Source organism: Schistocerca gregaria, chromosome 8, assembly GCF_023897955.1.
Source record: "Schistocerca gregaria isolate iqSchGreg1 chromosome 8, iqSchGreg1.2, whole genome shotgun sequence".
Lineage (NCBI taxonomy): Eukaryota > Metazoa > Arthropoda > Insecta > Orthoptera > Acrididae > Schistocerca > Schistocerca gregaria.
In genome coordinates this window covers 135,913,049-135,930,918 of record NC_064927.1, presented here as the reverse complement: position 1 = coordinate 135,930,918, position 17,870 = coordinate 135,913,049, and the positions used below count along the sequence as shown (strand labels likewise).

The window sequence follows — 17,870 nt, the reverse complement described above, 5'->3', positions numbered from 1 at the left end:
GTGATTTAGCTCATATAATGTAAGTTTATTTTATTATTATTTGATTAAACTGTGACTTTGCTCATATATGCTTACCTTGGTAACATCAAGACAGCTACTATTTACATGTGTACAAAGTATGCCACGTGCCCACTTGCGTTATGAAAAATAGCGCATCTGCTTGAGGGTTAAAAATCAGTGTAATCATATCTTATGAAAACACTATCGATGAGTTACAATTGGAATCACTCAACTCGTACAAATATCTGGGTGTAAGAATTTTTATGGCTCAACCATCGGTAAAGCAGGTGTAGGTTTCAGTTGCTAGGATACTGGGAAAATAAATTTAGCCTACAAAGGATACTGCTTACAAGGCTCTTGTGTAACCATTCTTAGAATACTGCATAAGTGTGTGGGACTAAAGGGGTACTGAACATACACAAAGAAGGGTGCAACAAATGGTCGCAGTTTAGTTTGAGTCGCAGGAGAATGTCACAGAATTGCCATAAACCTCAATTGGGAGACACTTCAAAATGCATGCCAAATATCTAGTATTAAGTGAAGAATGTAAGATTTTCTTCAACCCCTTGTGTATCACCCTCACAGAGACCAAGATGACAAGATTGGTCTAATTACAGTGAGCACAGAGGTGTTTAACAGTCATTCTTCCCACACAAGATATGTGTGATACAATGCTAAATATCCTCCACCATGTATTTCACAGTGATTTGCAGAGTATTTATTGTCTGTAATAGCATTTTAAACTATCTGTTGGTGTAATTAGTTAGGTTTTTTTAAGTTTCATTTTTTTCTTTAAGAGGGCATAAATTTTATATTATTACATTTTAGATTCTTTGTTTCAGCATTTCATTGTCGTCCAGTTCTGCATTTGTTTCCTTTTTATTATTGTTTTTTAATGTAATATTCTGTCAGTACTTGGAGGAACATAGGCTTATTGAAAATCGAAATACACAGTGTTAACGTTCCACAGTAATATTTATTTTGTATTTTGTTTTGAACTGACTTTGCTCTTTCTAGTCTAAATTGTCTGGTGATGGCCTATGGAGATGAAAGCTCATTCACAACAAAATATAGAATAAATGTTATTGCAGAACGTCAGTAATGTTTATATCAAGTTTTAGAATGACTAGCAAACCTGGCAGTGCTTCGCAATTGGTAGATATGCATGGGAAAGGTACACATGTCCTAATGTCCTGCTCCTCCTATCTTTGTCCCCCTAATTTCTGTTGATCTCCTGCTCACCCCTCCGTGTCATCGCCTCCTTTCCCCTTTCTCTGTCCACCTCCTCTTCCCCTTTCTCTCTGATCTTCTGCTTTGTTTATTGTTCACTTAAAACGAATGGGTGAATTGGTTGGGATCATTAATATTAAGGGTACAGGAGAGACCTCTGCAGGTGCTGGATCTGTGATGGTAATAACTTCAGTGGCAGTTAGTTTTAACCTGTACATGAGTAGGGTTGCAGTGTTCTGGATGATTCAGATTCCATAGTAGTATTCTAATCATAAGATGCCAAGCCATAAATACATTATCACTCTTTTCTCTTAAACCTCTCTTTAAATAAGAAAACAAAACAGCAAATATTATGTATACAGTTTTTGTTCAGAATAGTATGTAAGGAGAAATAATATACTTGGAAGAAACAAATGCCCTGATACTAATTTAAAGCTCACTGTGAGAAATAAAATGAAACTTCACATTTTTACAGCACGGCATTTTCTTTCTCGCAGTTGGTTTTACCAGGAAATCTGTAAATCGTTGTTTAAAAGAAATGTAACTAAGTCTGTTTGAAAGTTAGTAGGGTGTCGTGTAACAGTTTGAAGTAAAATGGCAAAGAACTTCCCCTTTATAGATTTCCTTTATATGTTAAATGCATGTTTACACATTACATATATCTGAAAAATATACAGCCAATGTCTGTCTGAATGTTTATTAGAGCATCGTGTAAAAATTTGAAATATATTGATCAAGAACTTTTCGAGGTTTTTACTAACAATGTTTCCCCTTTATGTATTACATATTTTCCATGTATATTTAAAAAATGTGCAACCGAAAGTTTATTAGAGTATCGTGTTGAAATAGGGAACAAATCATTGAAGAATTTTTTGACATTTTTACTAATGGTCTCTTTACTGCATTCATATTAATGTACAAAAAACCTTTTTAAAAAAATGTAGGCTATGTCTGTCAGAATGCTTCTTAGAGTATCATTTAAATATTATGATCAGCAGATGATGTAGAACTGTTTGATAAGAGTTTCCCTTTTTGTATCATAGATACATTTATATGTCGCACATATTAAAGAAATGTGTAGTGTATGTCCACCTCGAAGAATATTGTAGTATAACGTAAAAATTTGAACAAAATTGGACAAGAACTTTTTGAGACTTTAGTATCCTGTAAATGTATTAGATAAATATTTATATTTCATCTGTATTAACTATAACCTATGTCTATCTGAATGCTTATTAGACTACCATGAGAAATTTGAAGTAAACTGGAAAAGTACTTTTCGAGGTTTACTAACTACATTTCCCCTTTATGTACCATATATGATAAAATATGTGTGGAAGAACTTTTGAGAATTTTGTTAAAATTTCTCTTTCTTGTACTATGTATATATTTACGTACCACATATCAGAGAAGGAAAGTTGCTATTCAACATATAGCGGAGATGGTGAATTGCAATAGGCACAACAGAAAGATTCACACAATTATAGCTTGAGGCTATAAAGGCCTTTGTGAGCAGTACACACACATACACACAGGCACACAACACTCACGCAAACGCAATTTGCGTACGTGTCTGCAGTCTCGGAGAACTGAAAACACACTGCAAGCAGCAGCACCAGTGTAAAACGGAGTGGCGACTGGGTGGGGATAAGGAGGAGACTGGGGCGGGGAGAGGGAGGGATAGTATGGTGGGAGTGGCGGACAGTGAAGTGTTGCAATTTAGATGGAGGGTAGGAGAGAAGGTGAGGAGGGGGAGTGGGTAAGTAGCGGAAAGGAGAGAAATAAAAAGAAGAAATTAAAAGACTGGGTGTGGTGGTGAAATGACGGCTGTGTAGTGCTGGAATGGGAACAGGGAGGGGGCTGGATGGGTGAGGACAGTGACTAACAAAGCTTGAGACCAGTAGGGTTACGGGAGCATAGGATGTATTGCAGGGAAAGTTCCCACCTACGCAATACAGAAAAGCTGGTGTTGGTGGGAAGGATCCATATGGCACAGGCTGTGAAGCAGTCACTGAGGTGAGGGATATCATGTTTGGCAGCTTGTTCAGCAACAGGGTGGTCCACTTTTTTTTTTTTTTGCCCCAGTTTGTCGGTGGATATTCATACGGACAGACAGCTTGTTGGTTGTCGTGCATACATAGAATGCAGTGCAGTAGTTACAGCTTAGATTGTAAAAAGCCTTCTCAAAAAACTTTCCATCCTACTTACTTTCTATTCCCACCTCGGAGTACAATTGTCCACCGCTTCTACAACAAGATCCAAACCTCCCCCACGCCCCCTCATAGCTGACAAACCCTGTCTCGCAGACCTACTACACTTACCCCACCGTCCAAATCTCCCTCCCATCACCACACAGAACCCATGAACCTAAACATACCCGCAACACACAGTTATGAAACTTTCCTCCAAAATACTTAGTCCCACAGAAATATCAGTCCTTTCCAAAGGCCTCACCTTTTGCCCCACGTCCAAATTCAACCATGCAGGACTAGTGAAAGACCTTCTCTCCTTCTCCTGGTCCCTATAGTGGAAACACTTTTTCGCCATCAACCCGCCCAATCAGACTCAACCAAAGACCAATATTGAACCTTGCCTAACTCAGTTCACTTCTCTATCCAACCGTGATCCACCACCACTGCTTCCACACCACCTCCTGTTAACTTTCCAGAATTTCTTAACCTTGAACCTCGCCTCACCATCATTCCCCAAATCCCTCAACATGCAAACTAACCTTACATCTGCAGAATGAACCACATTCCACAATCTAAAAACTGATGCTGACCTTATAATCCTACCTGCAGACAAAGGCTCCACTACTGTTGTTTTGAACCGCAAGGATTATGTGGCAGAAGGACTCCGTCAGCTGTCAGATACTTCCACCTACAAACCATGCCACAATGATACCATTCCAGTAATCCAGCAGGATCTCCAGTCACTACTCAAATCCTTCGGCCCATCCCAGAATCTCTCCCCAGAGTCCATCTCTCTACTTACCCCTACCACTCCCCACACTTCCACCTTCTACATGCTTCCTAAAGTCCATAAACCCAACCACCCAGGATGCCCCATTGCGACCAGTTACTGTGCCCCCACTGAGAGAATCTCTGGTCTCGTAGACCAATACCTTCAACCTATTACACAGAACCTATCCTTGTATATAAAAGATATAACAATTTCCTCGTCCGACTCTCCACAGTTCCTCTCCCTTTTCTACATGGTGCCCTGCTCTTCACTATTGATGCCACCTCCCTGTACACTAACACGCCCATGGCCTTACTGCTATCAAACAGACGCCCTAAGGATTTTAAACCAACAACCTCCTTCCTAGTCTTCATGACCAACTATATCCTCACCCACAATTACTTTGAAGGCATTACCTACAAACAAACTCGCGGTACTGCTATGGGCACACACATGGCACTATCCTATGCTAACCTATTCATGGACCATCTAGAAGAATCCTTCCTAAAAACCCAGAATCCTAAACCCCTCACCTGGTTCAGATTCATTGATGATATCTTTGCTATCTGGATTGAAGATGACACCTTATTCACATTCCTCCAGAACCTCAACAACTTCTCCCCCATTTGCTTCACCTGGTCCTACTCCACCCAACGAGCCACCTTCCTAGATGTTGACCTCCACCTCAGAGATGGCTGCATCAGTACCTCCATCCATATCAAACCTACTAACCACCAGCAATACCTCCACTTTGACAGCTGCCACCCATTCCATACCAAGAAGTCCCTTCCGTACAGCCTAGCCACCCACGGTCGTCACATCTGCAATGACAAGCAGTACCTCTAAAAATATACCGAGGGTCTCACTGAATCTTCACTGACCGTAGTTATCCTCCCATCCTTGTACAAAAGCAAATCTCCCGTGCCTTATCTTTCCAGTCTCCCACCACCTCCAAAAGGCCCACAGTCCGGTCACAGAGAAGCATTCCCCTCGTAACTCAGTACCATCCGAGACAGGAGCAACTGAATTACAAATCCGCCAGGGTTTCGATGACCTCTTGTCATGCCCTGAAATGAGAAATGTCCTACCCACTATCCTTCCAAACCCTCCTACCGTGGTATCCTGCCATCTGCCGAACCTACAGAATATACCTATCCATCCTTACACAACCCCTGCTCTCAACCCCTTACCTTATGGCTCACACCCCTGTAATAGACCTAGATGCAAGACCTGTCCCATACATCCTCCTACCACCTTCTACTCCAGTCCGGTCACTAACATCACCTATCCCATCAAAGGCAGGGCTACCTGTGATACCAGTCATGTGATTTACAAGCTAAGCTGCAACCACTGTGCTGCATTCTATGTAGGCATTACAACCAACAATCTGTCTGTCTGTATGAATGACCACCGACAAACTGTAGCCAAAAAACAAGTGGACCGTCCTGTTGCTGAACACGCTGCCTAATATGATTTCCCTCATCTCAACGACTGCTTCACTGCCTGTGCCATAGGGATCCTTCCCACCAACTCCAGCTTTTCTGTATTGCGCAGGTGGAAACTTGCCCTGCAATACATCCTATGCTCCCGTAACCCTCCTGGCCTCAACCTTTGTTATTCACTGTCCTCACCCTTCCAGCCTCCTACCTGTTCCCAATCCAGCATTACACAACTGTCATTTAACCGCCACACAGTTTCTTCTAGGTCTGTATGTTGTGTTGTTAATTTGTTTGGGCCCTTAAATTTTTACTAGATTTATTCTCTTGTCAGTGTCTTCCATATCTTTTTATCTGTTAAACATTGTTCTGTCCTCTTAGAATATGGGCTTAAGAAATAAATCTGTTGGAAAATATTGTGTTGTAAGAAAGAAAACGTGAAATAAAATTTTGTAAGAAATAAAATAATGCTGTGAAATAAAGTATTGAGTTAATTTTTTCTGCATATCTATTTTTTCCCAAGAGATGTTAGTTGTCTTTGAATACTTGCAGCAACTGAGGAAAAAAGTCTAATAAATTTAAAATGAGAAAAGCACTTGAAAGAATCAACATGTATTTCTTTTCTTTTTAATTTCTTCTTTTTATTACTCTCCTTTCCGCCACCAACCCCCTCCCCCCTCTGCACCTTCTCTCCTGCCCTCCGTCGAAACTGCAACACTTCACTGTCCGCCACTCCCACCATACTATTCCTCCCCCTCCCCGCCCCAGCCTTCTCCTTACCCCACCCAGACGCCACTCCATTTTGCACTGCTGGTGCTCGCAGTGTGGTTTCAGTTATCTGAGACTGCAGATGTGTGTGGATGTGTGTGCAAGTTGCGTGCGTGCGTGTGTGCGTGCGTGTGCTGCTGACAAAGGCCTTTGTGGCCAAAAGCTACAATTGTGAATCTTTTTGTTGTACCTATCACGACTCAGTATCTCCCCTATATGGTGAGTACCAACTTTCCTTCTCTGGTATCGTTACATTCCATCGTGCATTTATCTCCTGCACTGCTGTGCCCATTGCTTCCACTGGCATCAAATCAATTCGTTTCCCCCCTCTACCAGGTTGCACACCAAAACAACCTGTTTTCTCGAATTTCCGAATCGTTTTCTCCAGATCCACGGCATTCATCAGACCAATGCATTTTTTCAAACCCTTCAGTGTCCAGAACTTCTGCAGAGTGACGTGTGCCCAGTCATCATTCTTGTATTACAACTTTACGGGCAGAGGGCGTTCCTGCATCGAGACAGTCATGGTGCATGTCGCAGGTGTGAAAGGAGGAAAAACCGTGTACCCAGTGGGTTTATACCAACTTCTGTGGGTTGTGCGCATGGTGTTTTCATTTATGTATTCTGACACATACAACACCATCTATTGATCAATTTTCACCCTATTTGTTTTCTTGTGGCATAAGTTTCCCTTCTTGTTTGATAAAATTCCATTGCAATTTGACATCTTTTTGATCACTGGTGTTATTTTTACAGCATTTTGAAAGTTTAACTTTTAATTATAACCAACCTGTATATTTTTAAAAAAAATTGTGCACACAACAATGTGTAATTTTGTTTTCTTCCTGGTTGTTTGTTTTCACAAAAAAAGTAAAGTTGTGTACATGGCTTGTCAGCTTATGATTAACCTGGTACTAGGGAAAACGAACATGCAATAACAATAAATTAGTCTCAAGATCAAAGAGAAGTGGGATGAGGAGATGTACAGAGTCTGGAGGGGGGGGGGGATAGACATAGTGGGGGAAGGAAGAGATGGACAATGAGGAGTAAGAGGGGAAGATGGAGAGAGATGGGGGCAGGAGGTGATGGACAGAGAGAGGGGGATGGAGGAGGAGATTGATCAAGAGAGGGTGAGCAGTAGGTGGACAGAGAGGGGGGAGGGGGGGAGGAGGACATGGGCAGAGAGGGGGAAGAATTGGATTAGGATGTCTATCCAATTTCCATACAAATTTAGCCATTACAAAGCATTGCTTGATTCACTAGTGGCATATACAGAGGAGTCCAAACAAGAACAAATTCTGCATCTGAAAATCCTCACAAAAGACAAACTATGTTGGTTCATGTCCAGCAGAATAATTCTACTAAGTAGATCCATAAGTATGTTGACACAACACTCATATACATACATACACTGCAATCTGCTGTATGTACATGGGAGACGATACATAGTGTTGTACCACATATTATAGTTTCTTCCCATTCCAGTTGTGTATGTACACAAGAAGAATGAGTACTTAAATGCTTTTCTGCACACTGCAGTTAGTCTAATCCTATCTTTGTGAAACCTTACTGAGGATGTATGGTAATATATAGTAGGCTGAGGTATATTTCTAGATTTTTCATTTAATGCTGGTTCTTGAAATTTTGTGAGAAGGCTTCATGGGGTAATTGGTGTCTACTAATTAATGATTTTCAGCATTTCTGTGATGCTCTCCCCTGAGGTAGACAAACCTGAGACAATTCTTAACAGTAAGTTTTGAAGTTTATATTAAAAAAAAAAGTTTATAAATGTTCTGTGTTTCTCCTCCTGCTGAATGGCAACTGAATGATTCACTTCTGTGAAGGAACACTTTTTGTATTATTGAGCTCACTACAGCTGTGTAATGATTCCTTTAGTTGGCCAGTTGGAGCATAAGCTGCCTCTTTTACAAAGCCCTATAAGAAAAAGGCATGTTGCCCGAAATCATGAGATCTCAGTGACCATGGAATAAGGACCAGGTATTCTTTATCCATGTCATCTATTTATTGTTGAGGAAGGAGTTGATTACAGAATGCTTGAACATCAAGTTGTCAATGAAAAGAGCTCTGTCCTGTTGGAAAATAAAGTGTGGTGAGTCTTGGGCAAGTTGAGGAAAAAGCCATTTTCCCAGCGTATATTACTTCACTAACAATTCCCTCTGAAAAAAAGAATGCTGTGTAAACATTGTTTTGCTATAATACACAAAACACATTTGCCTTTGCTGAGTCTCTATCATGCTGCAGTATTTCAAAGGGATTTTGCAGACTCTATATGCGAACATTACCCTTGCAACCAAACTGAAATATTTCTTCGGCACAACAAATTGAACATATGAGAAATGCTCCATCATCCACATTTCTGACAATGTCGCCACAAAATTCAGCATGCTTCTCATTGCCATTTTTTTTCAACAAGATTATGTGCAAATTGCAAGTGGTAGGGCTTGTTCAGAAAATAGCATAATGAATCTTGCAATTCAGTTGGTTGAAGTATGCCTAGTTCTCTACTACCTCTGTTGGTTGACGTACTTGGACTATGCACAAAACATTTTTCATTCATCTCACATAGTCATCTGGCATGCACAGCTAGCCCATACTTCATCCTCTGCAGAGGCATCCAGTTTGTTGAAATTGCTTAAACCATGTTTTCACACACATTTGTGCAGAAAATCACGCCAACAGTTTAGCAACTGTCTGTTGAATGGGTATGGCCACACGATGTGTTTCCACTTGCTGTGCACCTGCAGATTTCTGTGTTCACTGGTACAAACAGGCTCCAGTCCATTTGTTCTGCGTGTTTTAAACATTGGGTGCTGGCCACATGAGTGGGAAATGCATTATGTTTTTATGATCTGTCTGGGGGGAAACAACCCTCCAGACAGAATTTGTTACATATATATATAGCAGTGCATGCGGTGGCCAGTGGTTTACCTAAATTGTGTTTGTATGCTTTGCTTGTGTTATTTACACTAGTTACTGATTACTGTATTTTGTATAGTGTAATGTGTCTAGGCAAAAATTAACATTCTCAGGATGTGTCTGCACAATGTGTCACCACTGATTTGACAAGCCTGCTTTGTAAAAGCCAGTATAACTATGCATAACTACTTATGACATCGCTGGATAGAGGGTTAGGGACTTAGGAGCTTGCTGCTCAGTTTACAGACACACTATACCAGTCTTGCGTTACTGCCATTGTAGCTATCTTATTGTATCTTATAAAGTGTCAAAAATCTGGACAGCAAAGTAGTGATTATGGAACTGGAGAAACACCTATGGCCTTACAACACACAGGATGAAGAGTACAACAATAGAGATAAAAAGACAGAATCATGATGAGCAGCTTCAGCGCCCATTTGGGGAGAAAACTGGGATGGAATTAATCACAGACAGACACCAAATCTTGGTGTGCACTGACGGTAAATATTTCATTAATATTTATAAACAGTGTAAACTGAAAAGTATTCATGAATAAAATGTCAACAACCCAGTTTTTGCAGTGAGGATGTTAACATAATGATCTTATTGTGGTACATATCCTCCAGGGAACAGAGGTAATCAGCAAATATTCTCTGATGCCACTATTAATTCCTTTTGCCCCATGTTCTGGAATACTTTTCATTACAGATATCAGTCTTCATCAGAATTCAGCTGTCATGCCTCACAAAATCATAAAGTGCCCAACATACTTGTATAACAGCATCCACGACATCCAAATTAACAGTGATTAGACAATGGAAAATTATCCATTTATTAGATAAAAAGCGAAATAGACATTCTACATAACGCCATGCTTGTGACAGCCTGTAGTTAAAGACTTTCTGTTTATTAGTCAAGCTTTTGCGGTCTCATTATGCTGTCACTCATTGTAAAAGTCTCAGCAGCCACATACACGTAACGACTTCTCAGTCCACAAGCATCATTTGGAAGTAGTGGTGCTCTACCAGGCAAATTTAAAGTTTGATTGTAAGCATTTTACCCAATTGCTTTGAATACAGTACAATCTCCCTGATGACTAAATTCCCCGACGTCTTGCGGTGGCCCGGTGTAATGTTAAGCTCCCTCTATAGAGCTTAAGCGTTTTCGTGGACTTCCTTGTTGAAGAAGGCTGGTTCTGTTTTCTTGCAGCGCCGATGTCTTCCGCTAGCATTGCACACTTCTCTGAAGATTTCACTGCTAGGAAGGGGAAATTTTGACTCTCTCTCTCTCTCTCTCTCTCTCTCTCTCTCTCTCTCTCTCTCTCTCTCCTTATTTAAAAATACGCTACTTGTGGAATATCATTCAATGCACCAGAACATATTTATTTCCAGTTTGTACAAAGAAACAACTAAACTTCATGGTGTAAGCCCACACATTACCGGGCACCCAAGATCAGTTAATTACACATTTTTGAACACAATTAATACATAAGTTTTTCTTGTGGCTGACTATCCACCTCCAGTCCACGTACTCTCAACAGCAGTTCAATGTCTACTAAAACAGTCTATATCTCGAGTCACTCCATTTGTTTTTCAACAATACAAAGCTAGATTACTCTGTGCAGCCTGTCACGAACCTTTCGGGCCGTTTGTTTATTCTTGGCAGGTTGCGCTGAACACTTGCCAGCGCCAACGAGTTATCTCCCTTCCAGTTTCGCCTGCACAGACAATAAATGGGTGCAGTAACCCATGCTCATTCTTATGCCCTGCTTTCAAATAACACGTGTTCGAAATGGCTGGAACACAAGTGTCTCCAGACTAACGTAAAATTTGGGGGGCACTAGTCTGTGAATCTGAAATGGTGATTGTAGTCTGTTATGGTCATTAGTACAATAGAAAAGTACTTTTTGTAGTTTTAGTATTCACTGCCTGATCTCCATGGTTTAATGATTCTTACATGTCTTCCATCAATGGATCACAAACCATGAGAGACATTTCTTGTCTTCTAATACTGATCACTGATGTTTTTCCAATCTTCCGTGGTTGGTGGTTTCATGTATATTCCTTTTTTAGCATCTGCCAAATGCTGTGCGTCTAATGATGCATGCAGTTGTAGATCTGCCAAGAAGAAACTCAAAATGTAGAGAACACATTGAAGTTCCAGTCCCTGGATACCTGTAAAATTTGATTTGATTAATTAGAACTGATTTGTGAAGCCCTATGGGTCTTATTTTAATTTATATTTTGCGTGACACTTTTTAGGAAATTCATATTTTCAAGTGCATTCTCTGTGTTTTGCGCCAGTTATTTGTGATATTACTACGGACTGTGACCTTCCTGACAGGAAATCATGAATCCAGTCGCACAACTGAGACGATACCCCATAGACCCGCAGCTTGATTAGAAGTCGATTGTAACAGTCTCAAAAGGTTTCCAGAAATCTAGAAATATGGAATCAACTTGAGATCCCCTGTCGATAGCAGCCATTACTTCGTGCGAATAAAGAGCTAGCTGCGTTGCACAAAAACAATGTTTTCTGAAACCATGCTGATTGCGTATCAATAGATCGTTCCCTTCGAGGTGATTCATAATGTTTGAATACAGTATATGCTCCAAAACCCTACTGCAAACCGACGTCAATCATATAGGTCTGTAGTTCGATGGATTACTCCTACTATCCTTCTTAAACACTGGTGCGACCTGTGCAGTTTTCCAATCTGCGGGTATAGATCTATCGGTGAGAGAGCGGTTGTATATGATTGCTAAGTAGGGAGCTATCGTATCAGTGTAATCTGAAAGGAACCTAATCGGTATACAATCTGGACCTGAAGACTTGACCTTATCAAGTGATTTGAGTTGCTTCGAAACCCCTAACGTATATACTTGTAAGAAACTCATGCTAGCAGCTGGTCGTGTTTCAAATTCTGGAATATTCTATTCGTCGTCCCTGGTGAAGGAATTTCTGAAAACTGCGTTCAATAGCTCCACTTTAGCGGCACAGTCATTGGTAACGGTACCGTCGGCACTGTGCAGCAAAGATATTGACTGCGCCTTGCCGCTTGTGTACTTTACATACGACCAGAATTTCTTCGGATTCTCTACCAAATTTCGAGACAATGTTTCGTTGTGGAACCTATTAAAGGCATCTCGCATTGAAGTCCATGCCAAATTTCGCGCATCTGTAAATTTTAGCCAATCTTCGGGATTTCACGTTCTTCTGAACTTCACATGCTTTTTCCGTTGCCTCTGCAACAGCGTTCGGACCTGTTTTGTGTACCATGGGGGATCAGTTCCATCTCTTACCAATTTATGTGGTATGAATCTCTCAATTGCTCTTGCTACTATATCTTTGAATTTGAGCCACATCTCGTCTACATTTGCATAGTCAGTTCGGAAGTAATGGAGATTGTCTCTTAGGAAGGCTTCTAGGGCACTTTATCCGCTTTTTTAAATAAAATTATTTTGCGTTTGTTTCTGATGGGTTTGGAAGAAAAGGTATTGAGCCTAGCTACAATGACCTTGTGATCACTAATCCCTGTATCAGTCATGATGCTCTCTATCAGCTCTGGATTGTTTGTGGCCAAGAGGTCAAGTGTGTTTTCGCAACCATTTACGATTCGCATGGGTTCATGGACTAACTGCTCGAAATAATTTTCGGAGAAAGCATTTAGGACAATCTCGGAAGACGTTTTCTGCCTACCACCGGTTTTGAACAAGTATTTTTGCCAACATATCGAGGGAAGTTTGAAGTCCCCACCAACTATAACCATATGAGTGGGGTATTTATTTGTTATGAGACTCAAACTTTCTCTGAACTGTTCAGCAACTATATCATCGAAGTCTGGGGGTCAGTAGAAGGAGCCAATTATTAACTTAGTTCGGTTGTTAAGTATAACCTCCACCCATACCAATTCGCAAGGAGTATCTACTTCGACTTCACTTCAAGATAAACCACTACTGACAGACACAAACAGTCCACCACCAATTCTGCCTAATCTATCTTTCTTGAACACCGTCTGAGACTTCGTAAAAACTTCTGCAGAACTTATTTCAGGCTTTAGCCAGCTTTCTGTACCTATAAAGATTTCAGCTTCTGTGCATTCTATTAGCTCTTGAAGCTCAGGGACTTTCCCAGCACAACTACAACAGTTAACAACTACAATCCCGACTGTTCCTTGATCCAAGTACGTCTTGTATTTGCCATGCACCCTTTGAGATTGCAGCCCACCCCATACTTTCCCTGAGGCCTTCTAACCTAAAAAACCACCCAGTGTACGCCACACAACCTCTGCTACCCGTGTAGCTGCCAGCTCAGTGTAGTGAAATTGCACAGAAATTGTCAATTTACTTATTCCATACTCAAGAAGAAAGAAAACCTTTTGCTGTGTGGTAGCCATCTTGCCCACAGCTGATGTGAAATAGCTGTCTGTTGACACAAGCTCTGTAGCAATCATTTCTGCCACTATCAGTGGTAATCAAAACTTTACAGTCACTTCTTTCCAATTATGTGTAGGTTTTTCATGTTCAATCTGAAACAGTCATTCTTTACACCAACAAACTGCCAACAGCAGACAAAAAAGTGAGAGTGAGGGTTTTCTTTACAGGGTGGGGATGTTGAAATAATGCTTGCTCACGATATGCTTTCTGCTATAGTCTGAACAAATTCTTAGGAAGTGTAAATACAGTTGTATATGCACATTTGCATTGAGGTAACCAAATCATTTACATAAAAATTGAAAAACTAGTAGAACCAACATGGAGGAAGATCATTTAGCATTCAGGAGAAATATAGCAACCCACAAGGTCATATTGAACCTACAACTTTTATTAGAAGATATAGTTATAGCATTTATAGATATTGACAACATTGACTGGCATACACTCTTTGGACATCTTGGGGAGGTAGGATAATAACATACGTAGTGCAAGGTTACCCACAATTTGTACAGAAACCAGACTACAAAGAGTCACACTGAGGAGGGAGAGAGATAGGGTTGTAGCATCTCCCCCATGTTATTCAATCTGTGCAATGAACAAGCAGCAAAAGAAACTGAGAAAAAATTTGGAGACAGAATTAGAGTTCCGAGAGAAGAAATAAAGACTTTGAAGTTAGCTAATGATGTTACAATTCTGCCACACTCAGCAAACAACTTGGAAGAACATTTGAATGGAATGCATAACATCTTGAAAAGAGGTTATAAGATGAACAACAACAAAAGTAAAACAAGGGTCATGGAATGCAGCTGAGTTAAATCAGATGATGCTGAAGGAATTAGATTAGGAAATGAGACAATAAAAGCAGTCAAATAGTTTAATAGTTGGACCAAAGCAGAGAGGATATAAATTGCAGACTGGCTACAGTACAAAATTATTTTTGCAAGAGATGGATTTGCTACCATCTAATATAAATTTAAGTGTCAGAAAGTCTTTTCTGGAGGTGTTTGTTTGGAATGTGGTGTTGTACAGAAGCAGAAGCAAAATGTGGATGATAAGGAGTTCGGGGAAAAAAAAATTGGAAGGGTTTTTGGATGCTGTGCTACAGAAGAATGCTGAAAATTGAATGACCAGATCAAGTAACTAATGGGGAAGCACTGAAATAAACTGAGTAAAAAAGAAATTTATGCCACAACTCGACTAAAAGAAGGGATCGGTTGGTAGGACACTTCCTAAGGTATCAAGAAATCATCTGTTTGGTGTGGATGGAAGGAAGTGTGTTTGGTTGTCTGGAAGGACGGTCACTTCCAAGTTGTGTCCTTTCTACTGCAGAAGAATTACTTTGTCTGAAAGATATGGTAACTCCCTCACAGTGTCCAAGAAATATCTGGAACAGTAAGCTGCTGAGCATGTCATGCAACACTGTGTGCTCGATTTCAATGACTGCCTCTCAATCCATGGCATTTGGATTCTTCTCAATGCTCCTAGCTTCTCTGAATTACGCATTTGAAACTCTCTCTACAACATATTCTTTGTTCACATAACCCTCCTGTCTCAATCTTTGCTAGTCCTGGTTCCTCACCAAACTCTTGGCACACACCGCGCGCTCTCACAGGAAGCAGTACAGCATTCCCACCACCACACACACTCCTGCCGTGTTATCCTTCATCTTCCACCACCATGCTTTTTCTGCAGCCCCACTACCCACCCCATCCCAGGCAAGGTATCTTGCCAGCCCAGAGTGGACATAGCAACCAGAGATGATAGTGGTCAAGTGTGTGTGTATGTGTGTGTGTTTCTTCATCTGATAAAGGACTTTGTCCAATAGCTGAATAATATCCTACAGCCTACTTTTAAATCTGCCTTCTGCTTCTCAGTGCCTCCTCTGTGAGCTGATTAGCTGTCTATCATAGTTCATAATGTTACTGTCATCTGACCAGGATTTTAACATCAATGTTTCCTTAGACCACTGCATGAACTATACCATTGCAACTCCCTAATACAGTTCATTTAGCAACAGAATTTGTGAAAGTACCCCCTGCATTCATCAACAATGATGACTGTTTTCACTTGTATCAAACTAGTAACCCAGTTTCTCAACAAATATTGCGTAGCATCTTTAGTATCATCTCCGACTACAGAAGACTTCTGTGCATTGACCAGAAGGCCAACTATGGATGTAGGTAAAATGAATTCTGTATGCTGGTGAGCACTCTGCTGAAACATTGAGGGTAGGATACAGTTTCTAGTTGCAATTACAAAACTCTATTGAATATCAGAAAATGATTACCATTTATAATTATTATTTTCCTTAAAATACGTGGCACAAAACTGAATTACTATTTCTTAAAATCATCATTTTTTTTTTAGGTCCTGGACGGAAAGAAGGAAATATACTAAACAAAAGAAGCAATATTTACAACTACAGCGGCCAACTTTGCCAGAAGGAACAAAGCTCATAAAATTTCCTATTCAGAATGCAGGTGAGAGAAAAAATTCATTATGTTGTCTCAATTAATTTGGTTCCAGTTGACACGGCAGTCTAGTGTCTTAAAAGAGCAGGAAGAATGTTCTTGTCACTATTAATAGGTGTTGTACTTTGATGTTTCCATTATAAACTAAGTTTTGTTATTGTTTTTCTTTGCTGTAATATTGGTTTCAGTTTATGAATTGTAGTTACAACACTATAATATTCATTAACTGTAAATTTTCTGCTGTAGTGGGAGTCAAAAACACTGGCGGTAGAGTTAAGGGTTGTTCTGCAATGCATTTGCTGAAGCCATCTAGTATTCAGTAGTGTTCTGAGTGCTCTATTGGAAATGTCGTTGCCAGTGCGAGCATTATATGTGATCTTAGTGAGTTATTTAGTGAACAATGGAAAATCCTAGGATAGAATGTAACCATACAAGAGAAGGAAAGTTGCTACTCACCATATAGCGGAGATGCTGAGCTGCGATAGGCACAATAAAAAGGACTGATATTTCTATGGGACTAAGTATTTTGGAGGAAAGTTTCATAACTGTGTGTTGCAGGTCTGTTTAGGTTCATGGGTTCTGTGTGGTGATGGGAGGGAGATTTGGACGGTGGGGTAAGTGTAGTAGGTCTGCGAGACAGGGTTTGTCAGCTAAGAGGTGGTATGGGGGAGGTTTGGATCTTGTTGTAGAAGCGGTGGACAATTGTACTCTGAGGTGGGAATAGAAAGTGAGCAGGATGGAAAGTTTTTTGAGGAGGCTTTTTACAAGCTAAGCTGCAACTATTGTGCTGTATTCTATGTACACACGACAACCAACAAGCTGTCTGTCCGTATGAATGCCCACCGACAAACTGGGGCGAAAAAAAAAGAGTGGACCACCCTGTTGCTGAACACGCCGCCAAACATGATATCACTCACCTCAATGACAGTAACTGGCCATAATGGGGTGTCCTTGGTGGCTGGGTTTATGGACTTTAGGAAGCATGTAGAAGGTGGGAGTGTGGGGAGTGGTAGGGGTAAGTAGAGAGATGGACTCTGGGGAGAGGTTCTGGGATGCACCTAAGGATTTGAGTAGTGACTGTAGATCCTGCTGGATTGCTGGAATGGTATCACTGTGGCCCACGTAATCCTTGCGGTTCAAAACCATGGTGGTGGAGCCTTCATCCGCAGGTAGGATTATAAGATCAGGATCAGCTTTTAGATGGTGGACTGCAGTTCTTTCTGCGGATAGAAGGTTAGTATGCATGTTGAGGGTTTGGGGAATGATGGCCAGGCAAGGTTTAGGATTAGAAATTCTATAAAGTTACCAAGGGGTGGTTTCGAATTAGTGGAGGTTTATCACATTTGGATACAGGAGTGAACTGAGTTAGGCAAGGTTCAATGTTGGTCTTTGGTTGAGTCTGATTGGTCGGGTTAGGGGAGGGGGGGGGACTGGAGAAACTGAATTACATTCTCTGCCAGGGTTTTGATTACCTCTCATCATGCGCTGAAATCAGAAATGTCCTACCCATCCTACCATGGTATTCCACCGTCCACTGAACATACACAATTTACTCGTCCATCCTTACACAACCCCTGCTCCCAATCCTTTACCTCAGGGCTCATACCCCTGTAATAGACCTAGATGAAAGA

General features: G+C 40.7%; 1 protein-coding gene across 4 annotated transcripts in view; it reads left to right on the top strand.

The window, feature by feature from the left end:
* The window catches only part of LOC126285330 (microprocessor complex subunit DGCR8), a 228,841-nt gene that overhangs the window by 139,266 nt on the left and 71,705 nt on the right, over positions 1-17,870 (top strand). For all 4 annotated transcript variants that reach the window (XM_049984644.1, XM_049984645.1, XM_049984646.1 and 1 more), the window contains exon 7: positions 16,136-16,248. In XM_049984644.1, coding sequence (XP_049840601.1) covers positions 16,136-16,248 — 113 coding nt within the window. The remainder of the gene's footprint in view (positions 1-16,135; positions 16,249-17,870) is intronic.